The sequence below is a fragment of the Macadamia integrifolia genome, unplaced genomic scaffold, assembly GCF_013358625.1.
Source record: "Macadamia integrifolia cultivar HAES 741 unplaced genomic scaffold, SCU_Mint_v3 scaffold3343, whole genome shotgun sequence".
Classification (NCBI taxonomy): Eukaryota; Viridiplantae; Streptophyta; class Magnoliopsida; order Proteales; family Proteaceae; genus Macadamia; species Macadamia integrifolia.
Window position 1 is genome coordinate 1 of NW_024869414.1, and position 15,855 is coordinate 15,855.

The 15,855-nt window shown below is 37.3% G+C and overlaps 1 protein-coding gene across 1 annotated transcript; it reads right to left on the reverse strand.

Moving 5' to 3' along the window:
• Nucleotides 1-1,088: 1,088 nt before the first annotated feature.
• Nucleotides 1,089-4,765, reverse strand: LOC122068029 (ABC transporter C family member 3-like; the record flags this gene model as incomplete). The annotated part of the gene is made up of 4 exons (XM_042631851.1): nucleotides 2,609-4,765; nucleotides 2,079-2,165; nucleotides 1,351-2,004; nucleotides 1,089-1,253 (listed from the first exon to the last, which is right to left on the reverse strand). Coding segments are annotated over exons 1-4 (3,063 nt in total), but the record flags the coding sequence as incomplete, so codon positions are not given.
• Nucleotides 4,766-15,855: the final 11,090 nt, after the last annotated feature.

Here is a 15,855-nt window from a genome sequence, read left to right on the forward strand (position 1 = left end):
TATTATTGAGGAGATTAGATGGGATTCTTTCTCCAAACCAAGATTTAGATTCTGTAGATAGCTTTGGAGGACCCTGCTGATGGCAATGCCGAAGGTGGGGTCACTTCTTTTGCTTTGGTTTCTTTCTTGATGTTCCCTTATTTTCTTTTTATTCTCCATTTTAATACAATTTTGATTTCTAGCAAAAAAAAAAAGAATTATTGATAATTTATTATTTTTCAGTTTAAAATAATTTACAAGTTTATTATTTTAAAATCTAATTTATTTTCATAATTAATTAATTAATTATTTATTTATTTAGTGTAATAATAAGAAAGTATTTATTTTATTAAGTCATTATTTCTTAACTTTTCTTAATTATTATCTTATTTTAGTAGGGACTATCTGAATGACTCCTCTATATGTGTATTTAGAAAATGTATCCTTCTTTTGATTGCCTTTTGTTTTATTCCCTCTTCTTTTTTTTTTTTAAGTGAGGGGCTGAAAAATGGTTTTAGAAAATAATTTTGAAGCGACTTGTAATTATGTCATTCTCAAGAGTTTTCATTGTCTCGCATGCTTTCAAATAAAAATGTGAAATAATATTAAATTTTACAGTTATTGAAAGAAGAAGTGTGTCATATTAAGAGGGCAAAAAATAAGTTTACAAATTATCCACACACTAAAGAGAAAATCCCATATATGAGTTCCAATTGTTGGAGCTACCAACGTAATTAATAGACTATCTGAAATATTATATGTGTATCAAAAGCGCAACCATTCCACTTTAGGTTCATTTTTCATTTTGATAACATTACCCTTGTTTGGTCCTTTATTTCCATGCAATTTTGGTAAGTGAAATACATCACTTTTGCACTAATTATTTTACATGATATGATTTTGCATGTATTCTTTATAAATTCATGAAGAAGAAAAATGTTTAAATCACCACTTTACCCGAAGCATATATTCGTCCACTACATTAAATCTATTTAATGTGAACAAAGCAAATTCAAAATTTAGCCAACTTGTATTTTGTCTTGTAACCATAGAGAAAATATGCATGGGCTTGATGTAATCATAAAAGGTTGAATTGATTATAGAATTACCTGGTACCAAATGCATGTCATAGTCATTGGAACAAAAACTATTAACATTTGCCATGAAATCTGTGACATTACTGCTGTATTCCCTAAGAATGCTACAATTGAGATAAGAACTTCTTCAATTTGATGTGGAATAGATGTATCAACTGCATTTTGATCTATAGATGCCTGTATAAAAAACATAGAGTTTTAAAATTATATTAATTTTTATTGTGTTCAAACAAGATCACTTGGATCCTAAGAGAAATTAAGAATTTATACTAACCCGATTAAGAATCCTTCCACTTGGTGTAGAATCAAAAAAGGCCATGGGAGCACGAAAAATGAACAAATGCATTTTGCTGAAGAGCATAGTGGATGTCTTGTATCCCGCAGTTACAACGAGCATGGACCTTATAAGTGCACAAAGGGAGCCTCCAAGGGTTAAAGAAACATAAACTAAGATGAGAGTGGATCCTCTAATATAATGTCTCTCATTCTCTGAAACAGGAGTAACTAACACCATCCAGTAACTACTGGCTATTTGTAGAAGTTGAAAAATAATTTGTGCCAGTAATATCAATGGTACAAAAGCCCCTTTATATGAAGTAGTAACATATTTCCAATAAAATAAGAGACTAACTCCACCTTTTTCTCTCTTTTCTTCTTGGACAAGTTGTGCTTCTGGCCCAACTAGTTTTTCTGTTTTGTAACTTTTGGGTTCCACTTCCTCATCATCCTTAATAGTCTTCTCGTTACACAACATATTACCATCATCTCTTTCACCATTAACTAAATTATCCAAAGCAGCCTCATGTTCGATAGAATTAAGTTTTGCCAGAGCTTTCTTATGTGGATTCACTAACTCCATAAAGTCAGTTCTTGAACTTAGAATTTCTTCATACTTTCCTGCTTGAGTAATCCTACCATCTCTCATAACCTGCCAAACTAAAAAAATAGTAAATAATCGCTTTCAAATTAGGTTAGAGGAATTAATGTCACAAAAATTCTCACCAGAATAAGATCAGCAGAAGGTAAAAACTCTACTTGGTGGGTAGCGTATATCACTGTTTTTGTACCCAAAATTTTCAACAAACATTCCTGTCACAAAGTTCAATTCTTCACATTAGGCAATAAAAAAAATCGTTTTAACTAGAAGAGCCAAATAGTTATACATATTAAGATACTTGAAGTTCTACAATGATATGTAACATTAATTCGTAGGTTTTTTTGCAAGAACATGAACCACTAAATATCATGTTTTTATTCTCTATTGGATGTTTATTTGGTTTGTGAGTTGATATCTTTTTCTACTTTTTCCCTATTTTAATGAAATCATGATCTTTGAGCAAAAAAGAAAAAAATATATCATGTGTCTATATACTTTGTTTGTTTAGAATACCATGATTTCATTCTCTTTTGTCAAATTTTAGATCAAATTTACTTTCTAGTTTACAAAATTGTGAACTATGCAATGAATGTATATATCTTCAAGCCAAATTCATCAATGGAATCATTGGAAATAGAGGTTAAAGAGAAGCTACCTTAAATATATGAGTTCCTGTGTGAGTATCCACAGCACTAAAAGGATCATCAAGTAGATAAATATCAGCATCATGGTATAAAGCACGTGCAATCTGGATTCTTTGCTTCTGTCCACCACTTAGGTTGACCCCTCTATCCCCTATGATAGTTTGGTCTCCAAAGGCAAACAATTCTAAGTCCTTGTTCAATGAACATGCTTCAAGGATCATCTCATATCTTTTCTTGTCCATTTTCTTATCAAACAATATATTTTCTACTATTGTACCACTCTGTATCCAAGGTGATTGTGCAACATAAGCCTTTGTCCCATTCAACTTGACAACTCCAGATACCCTTGGCACTTCCCCTAATATGCATGAAAGTAGGCTTGATTTGCCTGAACCAACAAAACCACAAACAGCCACTCTCATACCACGATAAACTCGAAAATTAAGATCTTTAAGTGTGCGATTGGGAGAATGAATGTCCCAAGAGAAATTCCCATTAACAATCTCAACTGCAATGTCGGCACAATTTCCTTGAAGCTTTTGTACTACATTCGGAATAATATCATCAAGAGAGAGGAATGAGGCTATCCTGTCGAGGGAAACTTTAGTTTGAACTACTGTTGAGATTGTGTCTGGGAGATTATATATAGGCCATCGCAATATTTCAAATATTGCAAGTGAAGATAGAATATTTCCTGACCTTAATGGAATTCTCATAAGTACACAAAACCCAAAAGTAATCATCGATACAAACATGGGAGTAGACAAGCTCAAAAATGCAGTCACAGCTGATGTATAAAGTAATTTTTTTAACCAACTTGTTTCAAAGTTCCTAAGCTCAATTATCTTAGCCAAGAACTTCATTTCCCAGCCCTGAATCTTGAGAATCTTCATATTCCTCAAAGCCTCTGATGTCACCTTCATCCTTCGATCCTTTGAATCCATCAGTTCCCTCTGAAATTTTCCCTCTAGTTTTCCAAGTGGAACATTTGCTAACATCAATATTATTGTTGCAACAAAAGCTACAAGTGAAGCAAGCCCGAGGTTTTTATATAAGATTAATAATGCTAAAACAACTTGAAGAGGCACCCTCCATATATCATGCATGTACCAACTGAAAAATCCAATCCTCTCAACATCAACACTCATCAAATTAATGTTCTCTCCACTAGTGTGGCCCTGCTTCGATTGGTTTGAAAGCCTAAGACCTTTATTATAGATCACTGTTAACAAAGCAGCACGGACACGATTTCCCACCTTTCTCAATTGAAAGAACAAATGCCTCTCTAAGAGGCACTTTGTAAGCTTTGAAAGAAAGAATATAAACACCAATGTATAACCTTTGTATTCCGGTTGGTGAGGGCTATTGAGAAATTGAACAAATGGGACAATAAGACATGGTCCAACATAAGAAGCCAATGTGCATATAATGTAAAATAGAGCTGTCCACGTAATTTCTTTCCAAGTTGAGAGAATTAGTACCTTCACCAATTTGAGTGTGCTTACATGACTAACATTACCATTGCAACTACCATTAGATTCAAAGTTATCTATAAAACGACTAAAGACCACATTGGCAGCATCACAATTGGCAAGCTGAGGTACATCTTCAAGATCCAACGTTTTTTTATTCCCAAGTGCAAGCAAAGGGCCCATCCAAGTGAAAGTGAAAATACTAAAAAGATTGGAATTTTCATAAGGAGTTGCACTCTTTTCAATGACCCTTGATCCTTGTCCATCATCACTATTGTTTTGATCGTGATTAATTTTTTTTAACAAAGGGTCCAAAAGATTAGAATATTTATCTTCTTCTCCCTTGCGAAACAACCAAGCATAACAAAAGAACGAACCAGAAATAATGGACACAACATCAGAGATCCAGAGTAGGAACTGTAGGGATGAATGTCTCCAATAAAAATCGAGATGTATAACAAGATAAGAGCAAGACATCAGGAAATAGAAGGTCCACCAGTTACTTAGTAGAATGGGGAACTTGTGGTCATTTGTATGAACGAATTGGATGAGCAAGTAAGCAGAGATCACAAACCAAGTGAGTGTTCTGAATGCAAAATCTAATTGGGCAACAAACTTTAGATCAGACCAACCATGTCTATACCCAGAGAGGTAGTTTAACACGCATAAGAGAAGACCACAAAAAGACAAACCCATGCAAGATATTATGGCTGACCAATAATATAAAATGTGTCTATTATTCAACATTGATTTTGAATTTTCAAGCATTGTGTGTCTCTTGCAAACCCAGGATATAGATAAAACTAATAAAAGAATTAGGTGTGAAGAACCAGAAAACCCATGCAAGAAAATGGTTGTAGAAGCTTGCGAAAAGAATATCCAGATACAATTCTTTAATTCTTCAAAAGCATCCATGTTCACAAAATTTCTTTTCTTCTACTTATAATTCGGTACGTGGCTAAGTTGAGACAGTTCCAATACAAATTCTACCAGCTTTTCCACATCTTAAACTGATGATGGCCCATTTGCAAAATGTTGTGGATAACTCTAGCATCTAATTGCCACCCATTTCCACCTTATGTCTTCCAAATGGATTTATACCAATATTGAAGTCTTATTATCTTCTTTAAATGTCGAACCTGTTAAAGAACAAACAGACATAAAGTACATCCTTAAAAATATGTCAATATCAAGAGAATTGGTAAAATTTTCATAAGAAAATCAAGAATAGAAAAGGTGGTACTTTCTATGATTAAGAACACCGAGTGTTGCATTGTAGTAGATATATAGCATAAAAGAGATGGGGGGGGGGGAACTGAACTTCCAAAATATTAGATATCCATCATGATTTACATTTTTTATGGTTAATGATATGTACAAAGTTCTAAATTATGTAACCATAGGAACAACAGCCACATAATTAACCTACAAATAGAGCTATTAGATGTTGTTATACAGTAGTCTTTCTGCAAGAAACCTTACTAAACCATCGATGGGAACTTGAAGATCATTGAATGTGAGAATGGGGAAATCCTAATGACTTAGCACTACAGGTAACGACTCAACCTGATTTTATAAATAAATCAACCACCATTTGAGTAATTCACCAAGTTACTTGTTTCAATTTATTTCATATGATCTTCTACAAATATATATATATATATATATATATATTCATTTCATATGTTCAAATACAAATTCTTTTATATAAATAATCACATTCTTAAGGCGCTAGTTACATTTTTCACTCCTAAATCATGAAATGGATTATGCAACGCGACTATTAGAACACTGCTTCATGCATGTGTACTTGTCAGTTAACCCTTGTAATCAGACCAACCTTAAGTTTATTCTATTACATCGGCAATCATAAAGACATTATGTAGAATAAATTGGGAATAATCCCTAATTGGAAAACCCTCAACCTACTTCATATACTAGTTGATTTTCTTTGACCCAAAAAAATTAAGTTGTGAGGTGGAGAGACTCAACTGATGTATGTGGTCATCCAAGGTCCTAGATATTTTTAAATGAAATTATTCCCACCACTCACCTTTACATGTTGCCTTCTTTTTGGGTGGCAGTACAGATAGCACGTGCAGATTAATATAGTCACCTTAGTGGGCCTGGTGGCTCTGATATCATATTAACAATAATTTCATGCGTGATTTTTCAAAAAGTATCACATGTGACACGTGTATTAGCAAAAAAAAAAAAAAGTTAACTCTTGAAGAAGAGTGTTGGGAATATCCCAAATTCAAAAATTCTAAGACCTTATATAAATGCACATACCCATCGGCCCTCTCCACCCCAAGCTTAAGAATTGGGATGGATAATTCAATGACAATATGGCTAAGCCACTTGGAATTTGTAGGTTGTTGGTCCAAAATTGTCCATATGATTTCTAATAGCCATCCAAATCAGACATTAATCCGGAAAACAAGCATTCCACAACCAATAATGCACAAAAGTCTATTAAATCTAAAGTAGCAGGTATGTAATACAATAAAGCCAACAAACTTTTTTTTTTTTCCTTTCTTTTTCAACTCATATGATAAAGCTTGTTCACAAACTAAGAAAGAAAAACTGATAGTTATCTCCTAAGAAAATCTCTAATTTTGATTAAAAAAAAAAATTTTGAAAGAAGTAAACCACCATCCTCCTTGTATCCTCAGGTGATATAATGTGTGTAACATTTGAGTCAAGGGTTCAATGTTTTGAGAGAGAGAGAGAGAGAGGGAGAGAGAGAGAGGTGCACCTTGAAGATGAAGCTTCAAATTATCCCATATTTCTTGATGGAAAATGTTTTGACATCTTCGAGTACTTCTTCAGAAAACATAAGAAATTTCCTTTGGCACCTCTTCAACGAACTTGGACAGTGGCTTCTGTTGGTAACCTAACTCTAACATGTGAAGGCATCTAGATGAGTTGTTGCCTTGTTGGTGGGCATTTCTTAGTTACCAATCAAGGAAATAGGCATGATAAACTACTGACTCCCTAAGAAATAGGAGAGTAAGGGGTCAATATCCTCTTCATGTAGGAAATGGACGTGTATGACTTGGTCTCATAACTGCTTATTCCCTGACTGATAAGAAATTTCCTCCCATGGTGGAGCACCACTGTAAAGGAATCTCTGATCCCCTAAAAAAAATGAAATAGAATCTCCACCCCAACTGACTCAGCTATAAATAAGAGAGATTAATTCAACTTCAATGGTGTTCCCCTATGTGGGGAGGCACCCCACATGGGTAGAGAATCCAGACTATTTTCTGAATCTCCTGAGCGTTCCAAGGATTATTATCCACATACAAACACAATAGTAAATAAGCTAATGCATGAATTGACACGTAACTTTTTTCCATTTAGTAAGTTGATCTATGGAAAATTTGACGATCTATATAGACATATAGATCAATTGGGTGCTATCAAGATTGATTCTCATTCGAATTAAGAAATCCACTCTTTCGGATTCCAAGTTTTGAATACTTGAATACCTACCACCTTATGGTGAACCTAACCGTGTAATATTGGGGATGCACGGCATTAGCTTCCCATGCACCTACAAATACAATTTTTTTTTTTCTAAACATTTTTAACATTTTTCAAGCAAGGATGATGGGTCATTCTAAAATCTCAATTATTTATTTATTTTTGGGTTGGAGTTTATTTTCTCAAAATAATGTAAAATTAACGTGTTGAATTCGAAGTTGGAATTTGAAAATTGACATTTCGGGAATTTTAAATTGATATTTTGTCTTCTTACAAGGATGATGGGTCACTCTACTGAGAAGGCTAATGGAAGGTTATAGAGCCCACAAGAAAGATCTTCTTATGGTCTTCATTGACCTAGAAAAAACTTATGATAGAGTTTATAGAGATTTAATCTGACATATCCTAATAAAGAGAAAGGAGTTGAATATATATGTGGATATAATTAAGGACATGTATGAGGGCGTGGTGACTAGTGTGAAATCTGCTGGAGGCCGAAGCAAGGAATTCCCAAATACGATTGGGTTATATCAAAGATCGGTCTTAGGCCTCTATTTGTTTGCGCTTATCATGGATGAACTATCCAAGAGCGTTATAGCCTCATGTTGGGCTGTCTTGCTTTCTTTCCTTATGTGGGGATTTTTTGGAATCACGTCGAGACCCTCCATTTAGGATGTTATCTATGCTCTTTTTATTTAATAAAATTTCTTGACTGCTATGGAGAGAGAGAGAGAGAGAGAGAGACTTCACGTGTCATGCCTATTTGAGTAGTCATATCAAGACTTGTAGTCACTGGTTTGAGTCAGGAAACTCTTTCTCCACCCAAAAAAAAAAAAAAAAAAAGGGTAAGACTGCATACATTATAACCCTCCCCTCTAAGATTGTTAAAATAAAGTTGTCATTATAGATGGTATGAAACAATGGGCTAGCCAATGGAAGTCCAATATTTTAACAATTCGACCAGAATTTAAGATATTTCTTCATGGCTTATATGTTACTGTAGATAATATACACTGTCAGTTATATGCAGCTTCTGTATCAACCAAAATTGCATTGTCAAACATAGTCGTATCTATCCATGTTGTATTTTTTTTTTTTTTTTTTGCTAGAAGGTCAGATTTTATTAAAAAAATAGAAGAAAAGAGAAAAGAATATATTACAAGAGCCTGAAGTGAGCCTCCACCTTTGGCAATGCCATCAGCAGAGGCTCACAACCGCTATCTCAGAAATCTAAAGTTAGTACGACCAGCTTCATCAATAGCCAACTCATCCCTGATACGGGGAGGCAGCGGGACATCATCATATGATGATCCTGATTTTGCCGCTTTTTTCGCCAAAAAATCAACCACTGGATTGGCTTCTTTGTAGCAGTGAGAAATCTTCCACTCAATAGAATTTAAGTAACTGAGAGAATGGTTCCATTCTTGAAGAGCAAACCATGGAATGGATTTGTGATGAAAAAGGGAGACAGCCGCAGAGCAATCCGATTCGATCCACAGCCGCTGGATGCCTTTATCTTTAGCCAGATTAATTCCCTTCAAAATACTCCAAATCTCTGCAGCAAAGCTAGTGGAAATTCCAAAGAAAATCTGATAACTGATCAACACTTTTCCTTCATGGTCTCTAAGTACTCCTCCACCTCCCGCTTGTCCCGGATTCTTGAGCAAACATCCATCAGAGTTAAGCTTATTCCAAGAGCGACTAGGCTTGCGCCAATGGATCTCCATAATAGAGGAAGGGTTCTGGCTAGCCATTTTGAGGTGAAGCCTCCGACATAAAATGAGATCATCAACTCCCTTTGGCGAAAATTTCAGCCTGCGGCACAAAAAACCTATCTCCCTTTTAATGCCAATGAGAAGCATGGCAGCGCTTCTCTTTATCCCCTCAAATCTCCGCTGATTTCTTTCATTCCATATAGCTGCTAAGGTAGTAAATAGACCGGTGAACCATGCCTCCTTCAGACACCAACCTTTCCCCCTATTCTTCCACCAAGACACCATCTCAGACACTGAAGCTTTACACGACCAAATGACATTAAAAAACTCGGCAGTTTTGCTCCATAACGTAGATGAGAACTCACATTCAATAAATAAGTGGAAGAAAGACTCAGAGCTTGCCCCGCAAAGGTCACACCTTGAAGGGAATTGAATCCCTTTGGCATGAATGAGATCATCAGAGGGAAGCTTTCCATGAAGCCATAACCATCCCAACAAGGAAAGCCTAGGGGGTAAATGATTCTGCCAAACAATCGATGCCCATGAAACCTCTGGAGAAGGCACTCTCAAACCGTCCTAGGCAGATTTAGTAGAGAATAGGCCCATCGGATCTAAACTCCACACGCACCTATCCTCTGAGGGCGAGGAAGGGAGGTTGATCTGATTTATCCTTAGAAAAGTCTCCCAAAGGAAAGTCAATTGCACAGAAGGCAACGACCACTTGCCATTTTCAATAAATAACGCCACAGGGTGGGAGAGATTAGAGAAATCATCCTCATCCAGGTTGGACTGGCTGCGAATGGACTTTGACCCGAGCCAATTATCATTCCAGAAATCAATGTTATTGCCATTGCCAATGATCCATCTCTCGTGATCAGAGATAAAATTCCACATTTTTTTTATTCCGGGCCAAATAGAGGAGGATTTGTAAGATCTTCTGAAACGACCAGTGCCAGACAAAAATCTAGCCCGAATGAGTCTGCTCAGATGGGAATCTTCATGCTTAATCTTCCAAGTGAGTTTAGCTAATAGAGCCATATTGACTTCATGGAGCCTTCTGATGCCAAGGCCACCCTCCTTCTTGGGCTTACACANCCCTCCCCTCCCCCCTCCCAGCAGCACCCCCTCACTCACCACAGAACTCGGACCACTCTGCAAGCGTGATAATTAGTCTGTCCACTGAGACCCATGGCCCAATTTTCTCCTCAGACCAGAGCCAAGTTCTCAAATTCGACTTAAAATTCTGATTTCAGGTTCAATTGATTTTCACTGTTGACCACGAAAGTCAGAGGGTCCTATTGGAGGAGAGCATAATTGGAGCAGTTCCATAAAAAAAGAGAGAGATTAAGAAAAAAAAAAAGGTCATGGAAGCAACTGGTAAATGGGATATGCTCTTAGAACCATGGTTCTAAAATTGGGATCGTATTGATCAATATTAGCCGGATTGAATCATATCGGCTTTGATAATTTGATACCGATTCAATAGTAAAATATAAATGTAAAATGGTAACAAAATTAATTTTTATTAAAAATTAAGGATAGATCTGTCCGATATAATGCAATTCAGGATGATTCAAATATTTATCGACTTTGACTGATCCCCAAGACGGATCACAAGTTTTATAACCTTGCTCAGGACTCATGCCTATGTGTTTCTGATAAACATGACTTCTCGCTACTGTCGGAAGGCAACAGTAAGAGGGAAGGGGGAGCGTGGGCCCAAAGACGGCAGAGCCGGGGTTGGAGAAAGTCATGAAGTATGACGTGATTTGAAGAGGGAAATGAAAAATGGTAGTAAATTTTCATTCTTAGCCCTTTAAAGCAACTGACACATTAATTTATAGGTGAGAGCATTCTTTGAGGCATCCATCATGAGGGTAACATTTTGCTGCCTGTGTGTGGGCACAAAATGGCATGATCAGATAGCATTCTCTCTTTCTCTCTCGTTTTGAACATGATCAAAAGGAACATTTCTCTTTCTACTATTTACTTCATCATCTACAGCAATGTACTAAGCAGTGATTTTCTCTGTTGCTTGGAGGCTTAGAAAGTGGTTCTCTCTATAGCTTGGAAGCTTAGAAACATGATTATTGCTTTTCAATTGACTATTTTGCCTCATTAATCTGACTAGTTAGTGTACCCCATTGTGCTATGGAAAAAAAATTGGATTTACAAGAAGGAAAAAAAAAACTTTCTCCATTTGATATACCAAGTGAGTAGGATTCTTCAATCTGAATGTCGTCTTTTCTTACTTCATTTTGTAATATTCTTCATACTTTTTCATCATTGAATAGTAATTATTCAGTACCTCAATCTGTGTGTGTGTGGAGGGGGGGGATGTTGAATGCATGTGTTTGTGGGTGGGTGTAGGTGGGTGAGTGCATATGTGTGGGGGTAGGAAAATTAACTTGGCTTGATTCATCATTTGCCTCTTAATCATAGTTCTTTCTGCCACCAACCATCTGTGGAAGCAGCATTCCACAACTAAACACATCGGATTTCTCAGTCACTGGACCATAATTCTTCGGCCACATCTCCAGCGCCACGAACCCTGGAGTGCCTCGAGCCTCCATTAGCGAAACATGCTATGATCCTTGTCAATCATCTTATATAGCAAGCCCGAAATCGGCGACTTTAACTGTGAAATTGGCATCTAATAACACAGTGAGGCTTAATGTCACAATGCAGGATCCTACTTCAACAGTCTTGGTGTAAGTACAATATCCCCCTAGCTGTTTCTAAGGCTATAGCATACATTTGGTTATAGCTTAAAGGTTGCAAAATTCCATCATTGATCTCTCCTTCTATTTGGTTTCTTCTTTTGTAGATGTACTTATCCAAGGATCCATTCTCCATGAACTCATAAATTAACCAGAGCACGTTTATCCCCTTGAGCACAATAACCCAACAAACTCACCAAGTATTTGTGGTGGATATTTAATTTCCAACCGTTGCCACTTCATTCATGAATTGTTTCTGGCTTTGTTTTGATTTTAGAAGCTTTTTAGCTACTGGATCTTTGACCCCACGTCGAGGAATGATCCCTTTATAGACACTTCTATATCCTCCTTCACCAAGTTTTGTATAAAACTTGTTAGTGAACTTACTTTATTTGAGAGTAGGACTATCTCTTTGGGGATATATTGGAGATTGCTTCTTTCTTCTTTTGGTCTTCCTTCTTATGTTTTTGGCAAAAAACCAAAAGAATCACTGTTGTTGCACGGCTCCAAATCACCTGGGCCTGCACAACACAGATTAGAGGCTGGCCTGAAGGGGACTTTGGGACCAAGCTCCGATGCTCAAGTCAGATCCCATGATACTCATTCCATTTTTGTATTTCAGTCGATTGAGAGTCTTACCTCTAGGGTTGGCTGGGTGCCCTCTTATATAGATTATACGAATCTTCCTTATTGGTTGAGCAGCTCAAACGTGCGTCCACGGGCCTTCCTCTTATTAGTGGGACTATTCCTCATGGCTGCTGTCTTGGCCAGAACCATAGCAGTTAACACAACTTGGGTTAGTTTCCCTCAACGACTAACCTGACCAAGGTTAGATCTTCTAACAACTAAATCAACCGGGGTGAACCTGGGGTTAGGTAGCTTGGGGGTTAAGCAATCCTTTCTGACCATAGTTAGTGACCCGGGTTAGGTAATCATCTAATCCTTGTTAGCTTTCTTAAGTAAGGTTGCAAGAGTGGGGACCTCCCTTGGGAATAGGTCGGGAGGTCGGGGGCCTCCGTTGGGAATCGTTCGGGAGGTCCTTACTGTGGGGTAAGGAGCACAACTTAAGTTCGTGTCATTGAGACTAGCGGTGAGACCACACGACCATTGACTAGTCAACAAGTGTATATATGGTATATCAACCACCATTGCTAGGAGGGCTAGGAACACCTCCACTGAAGCAGAAACCGCTGTATTGACCGAAAAATTAGTTGTAATGATGAAGGAAGATACTAACCAGATAGGACAAATTTCCAAAAGAAGCTGGAAGCGAGCCAATGAGATTATTGAAACTCAAACCAAGTACATTTAGAGATTTCACGTTTCCAATTTTTGGAGGGATAGAACCTGTCAGAAAGTTTTTCCACAATTGAAGTTGTTAAGTTTGTCTTGAATTCTTGACCTATTTTGAAGATTGACCCGCTCCGACATATTTTGGTGACGACCCGAATGAGAAGTTTTTTGAGATATGTGATGGAAGCAGAGAGGTTGGGCCGATAAGCCCAAGCCCGGAGCTCATCATTGATTTCATATGGGGGTGTGGGAGTATGGTTCAACCAGATCGATTGCGACCCAATGGGTCGACCCGCGACTTGGAGTATATAACTGTTGCTTGTTGAAAAAGTCATTGTATTTTGGGGTTTTTTTCGAGCTAGGGTTTCAGGGCGATTTTTCTCACTGCTACTTGGATGTAATCTCTCTTCTGCATAGTAAAACATCTTCTTCTTCGCCTGAGGACGTAGCACACCACCCTGGTGTGTGAACCTCGTTAAATCTCTATGTCGTGCAGATCTATTGTCATTAAAAAATTTTCCCATTCGGGTCGCCACCAAAATTTGTCGGATCGGGTCAATCTTCAAAACGGGTCAAGAATTCGAGACAAACTTAACAAGTTTTTTACTTATTTCTTGCAAATATTGTTGCTACTTTATTTCTTCTCAGGCATTCACGAATCGAGTCCTTAAAGAATTTGAGTCTTTTACTGCTTGGTATTTTGTTCCTTTTATATGTGTCATTTTTTGGTGGCAAATATTCTCCTTTTTAAAAGGAAGAATTAAGAAAATTAATGTCTGTATTTGTTATGTTGGTCTGGTATTTGAAGTGACACTACTGTAATGTGTTGTTGTGAATCTTCTATATATTTTAGTGAAATTACTCTACTTAAGATAGGTTTTTTCCATTTACAATTGTTATTCTCGTCGATCACACATTGACTTACACAAGATTTGTAACGGCACAATTTCTCATAATGAAACTATTACAAAATTTCCCTTTCACTTTGAAGGGGCTTCCGTTCCCAATCGTAAGGCGTAAATTATATATATTATATTATAAAAGAAGGGAACCTTGTTCGCTTGCGCAGTCACTATAACAATCCCAGGTTAATGGAAGGTCGCACGAAGTCTTATGGGTGGGGCAACGTCATTTTCTTGTCTGACTGTATCTTGACTCTAGATGTATACACACAGGGGGGCAGAGTTCTTTTACCATAATTAAGACACAAAATATTAATCTTGATTATTTAATGTAGAAAGAGAGCGGTTCAGGTTCAAGTACGAGAATGTACAAGAACGATTCTGATCCGTGGATATAGAATCAATTTTCTTTTTCTTCATTTAATAGATTCTATATCTACGAATCAGGAGTGTACAAGAACATTCTCGTACGTGAACCTGATCCGTTCACGTGTAGAAACCCATCCTACCAGAAGGTCATGGGTTCAAGCCTTCTGGTTCTCATCTTCCCTCCCCCTATAGAATAGGCTCGACTAGGGGAGAGAGAGAGAGAGAGCTATCCTCCGACTCCGGCTCTGATGTCCTTGGGGAGCGTGGCATGACTCCAAGGTTATAAAACTTGTGATCGGTCTTGGGGATCAGTCAAAGTCCGAATCACCCTGAATTTCATTATATTGAACAGATTTTATCCTTATTTTTCAATGAAAATTAATTTTATTATCATTTAAATTTATATTTTACTATTGAATTGGTATTAAATTATCAAAGCCGATATGATTCAATCCGGCTAATACTGATACGATCCGAATTTTAGAACCATGGTCCTGAGAGCATATCCCATTTACCAGTTGCTTCCATATTTTTTTTTTCTTAATCTCTCTCTTTGTTGATGGAACTGCTCCCATGATGCTCTCCTCCAATGGGACCCTCTAACTTTTGTGTTCAACAGTGAAAATCAATTGAACGTGAAATCAGAATTTTAAGTGGAATTTGAGAACTTGGATCTGGTCTGAGGAGATTTGCGAGAGAGGAAAAAATTGGGCCATGGGTCTCGGTGGACAGACTGATTATGACGCTTGCAGAGTGGTCCGAGTTCAGTGGTGTGAGGGGGTACTGCTGAGAGAAGGGAGGGGGGAGAGAAGGACAGGAACAGAGACAGATGAAAGGACGGAGATGGAAAAAAAGGGGAGAGAGAAGAGGGAAAGGGAGGAGGGAAAGAAATTACAAAGAAAATTATTAAGTAATTGGAAAGTAAAGTCAGGTGGTTACAAATAGATCACTCCACACCTACCCACTGTACTAGGCCGCTTAGAAAGTGGTTCTCTCTAATTGGAGGATTAGAAACATGACTATTGCTTTTCAACGGGCTATTTTGCCTCATTAATCTTACTAATTAGTGTACCCCATTGTGCGTCAGGAAAAATTTTGGATTTATGGGAAGGAAAAGGAAAAACCCTTCTCCATTTTGCTATACCCAAGCGAGTACGATTCTTCATGCTTTTTCATCATTGAATAGCAATTATTCAGTACCTCAATCTGTGTGTATGTGTGTGGGGGGGTGTTGAGTGCATGTGTTTCTGGGTGTGTCGTGGGTGTGTGTAGGTAGTGCGTTTGTTGGGGGGGGGGGG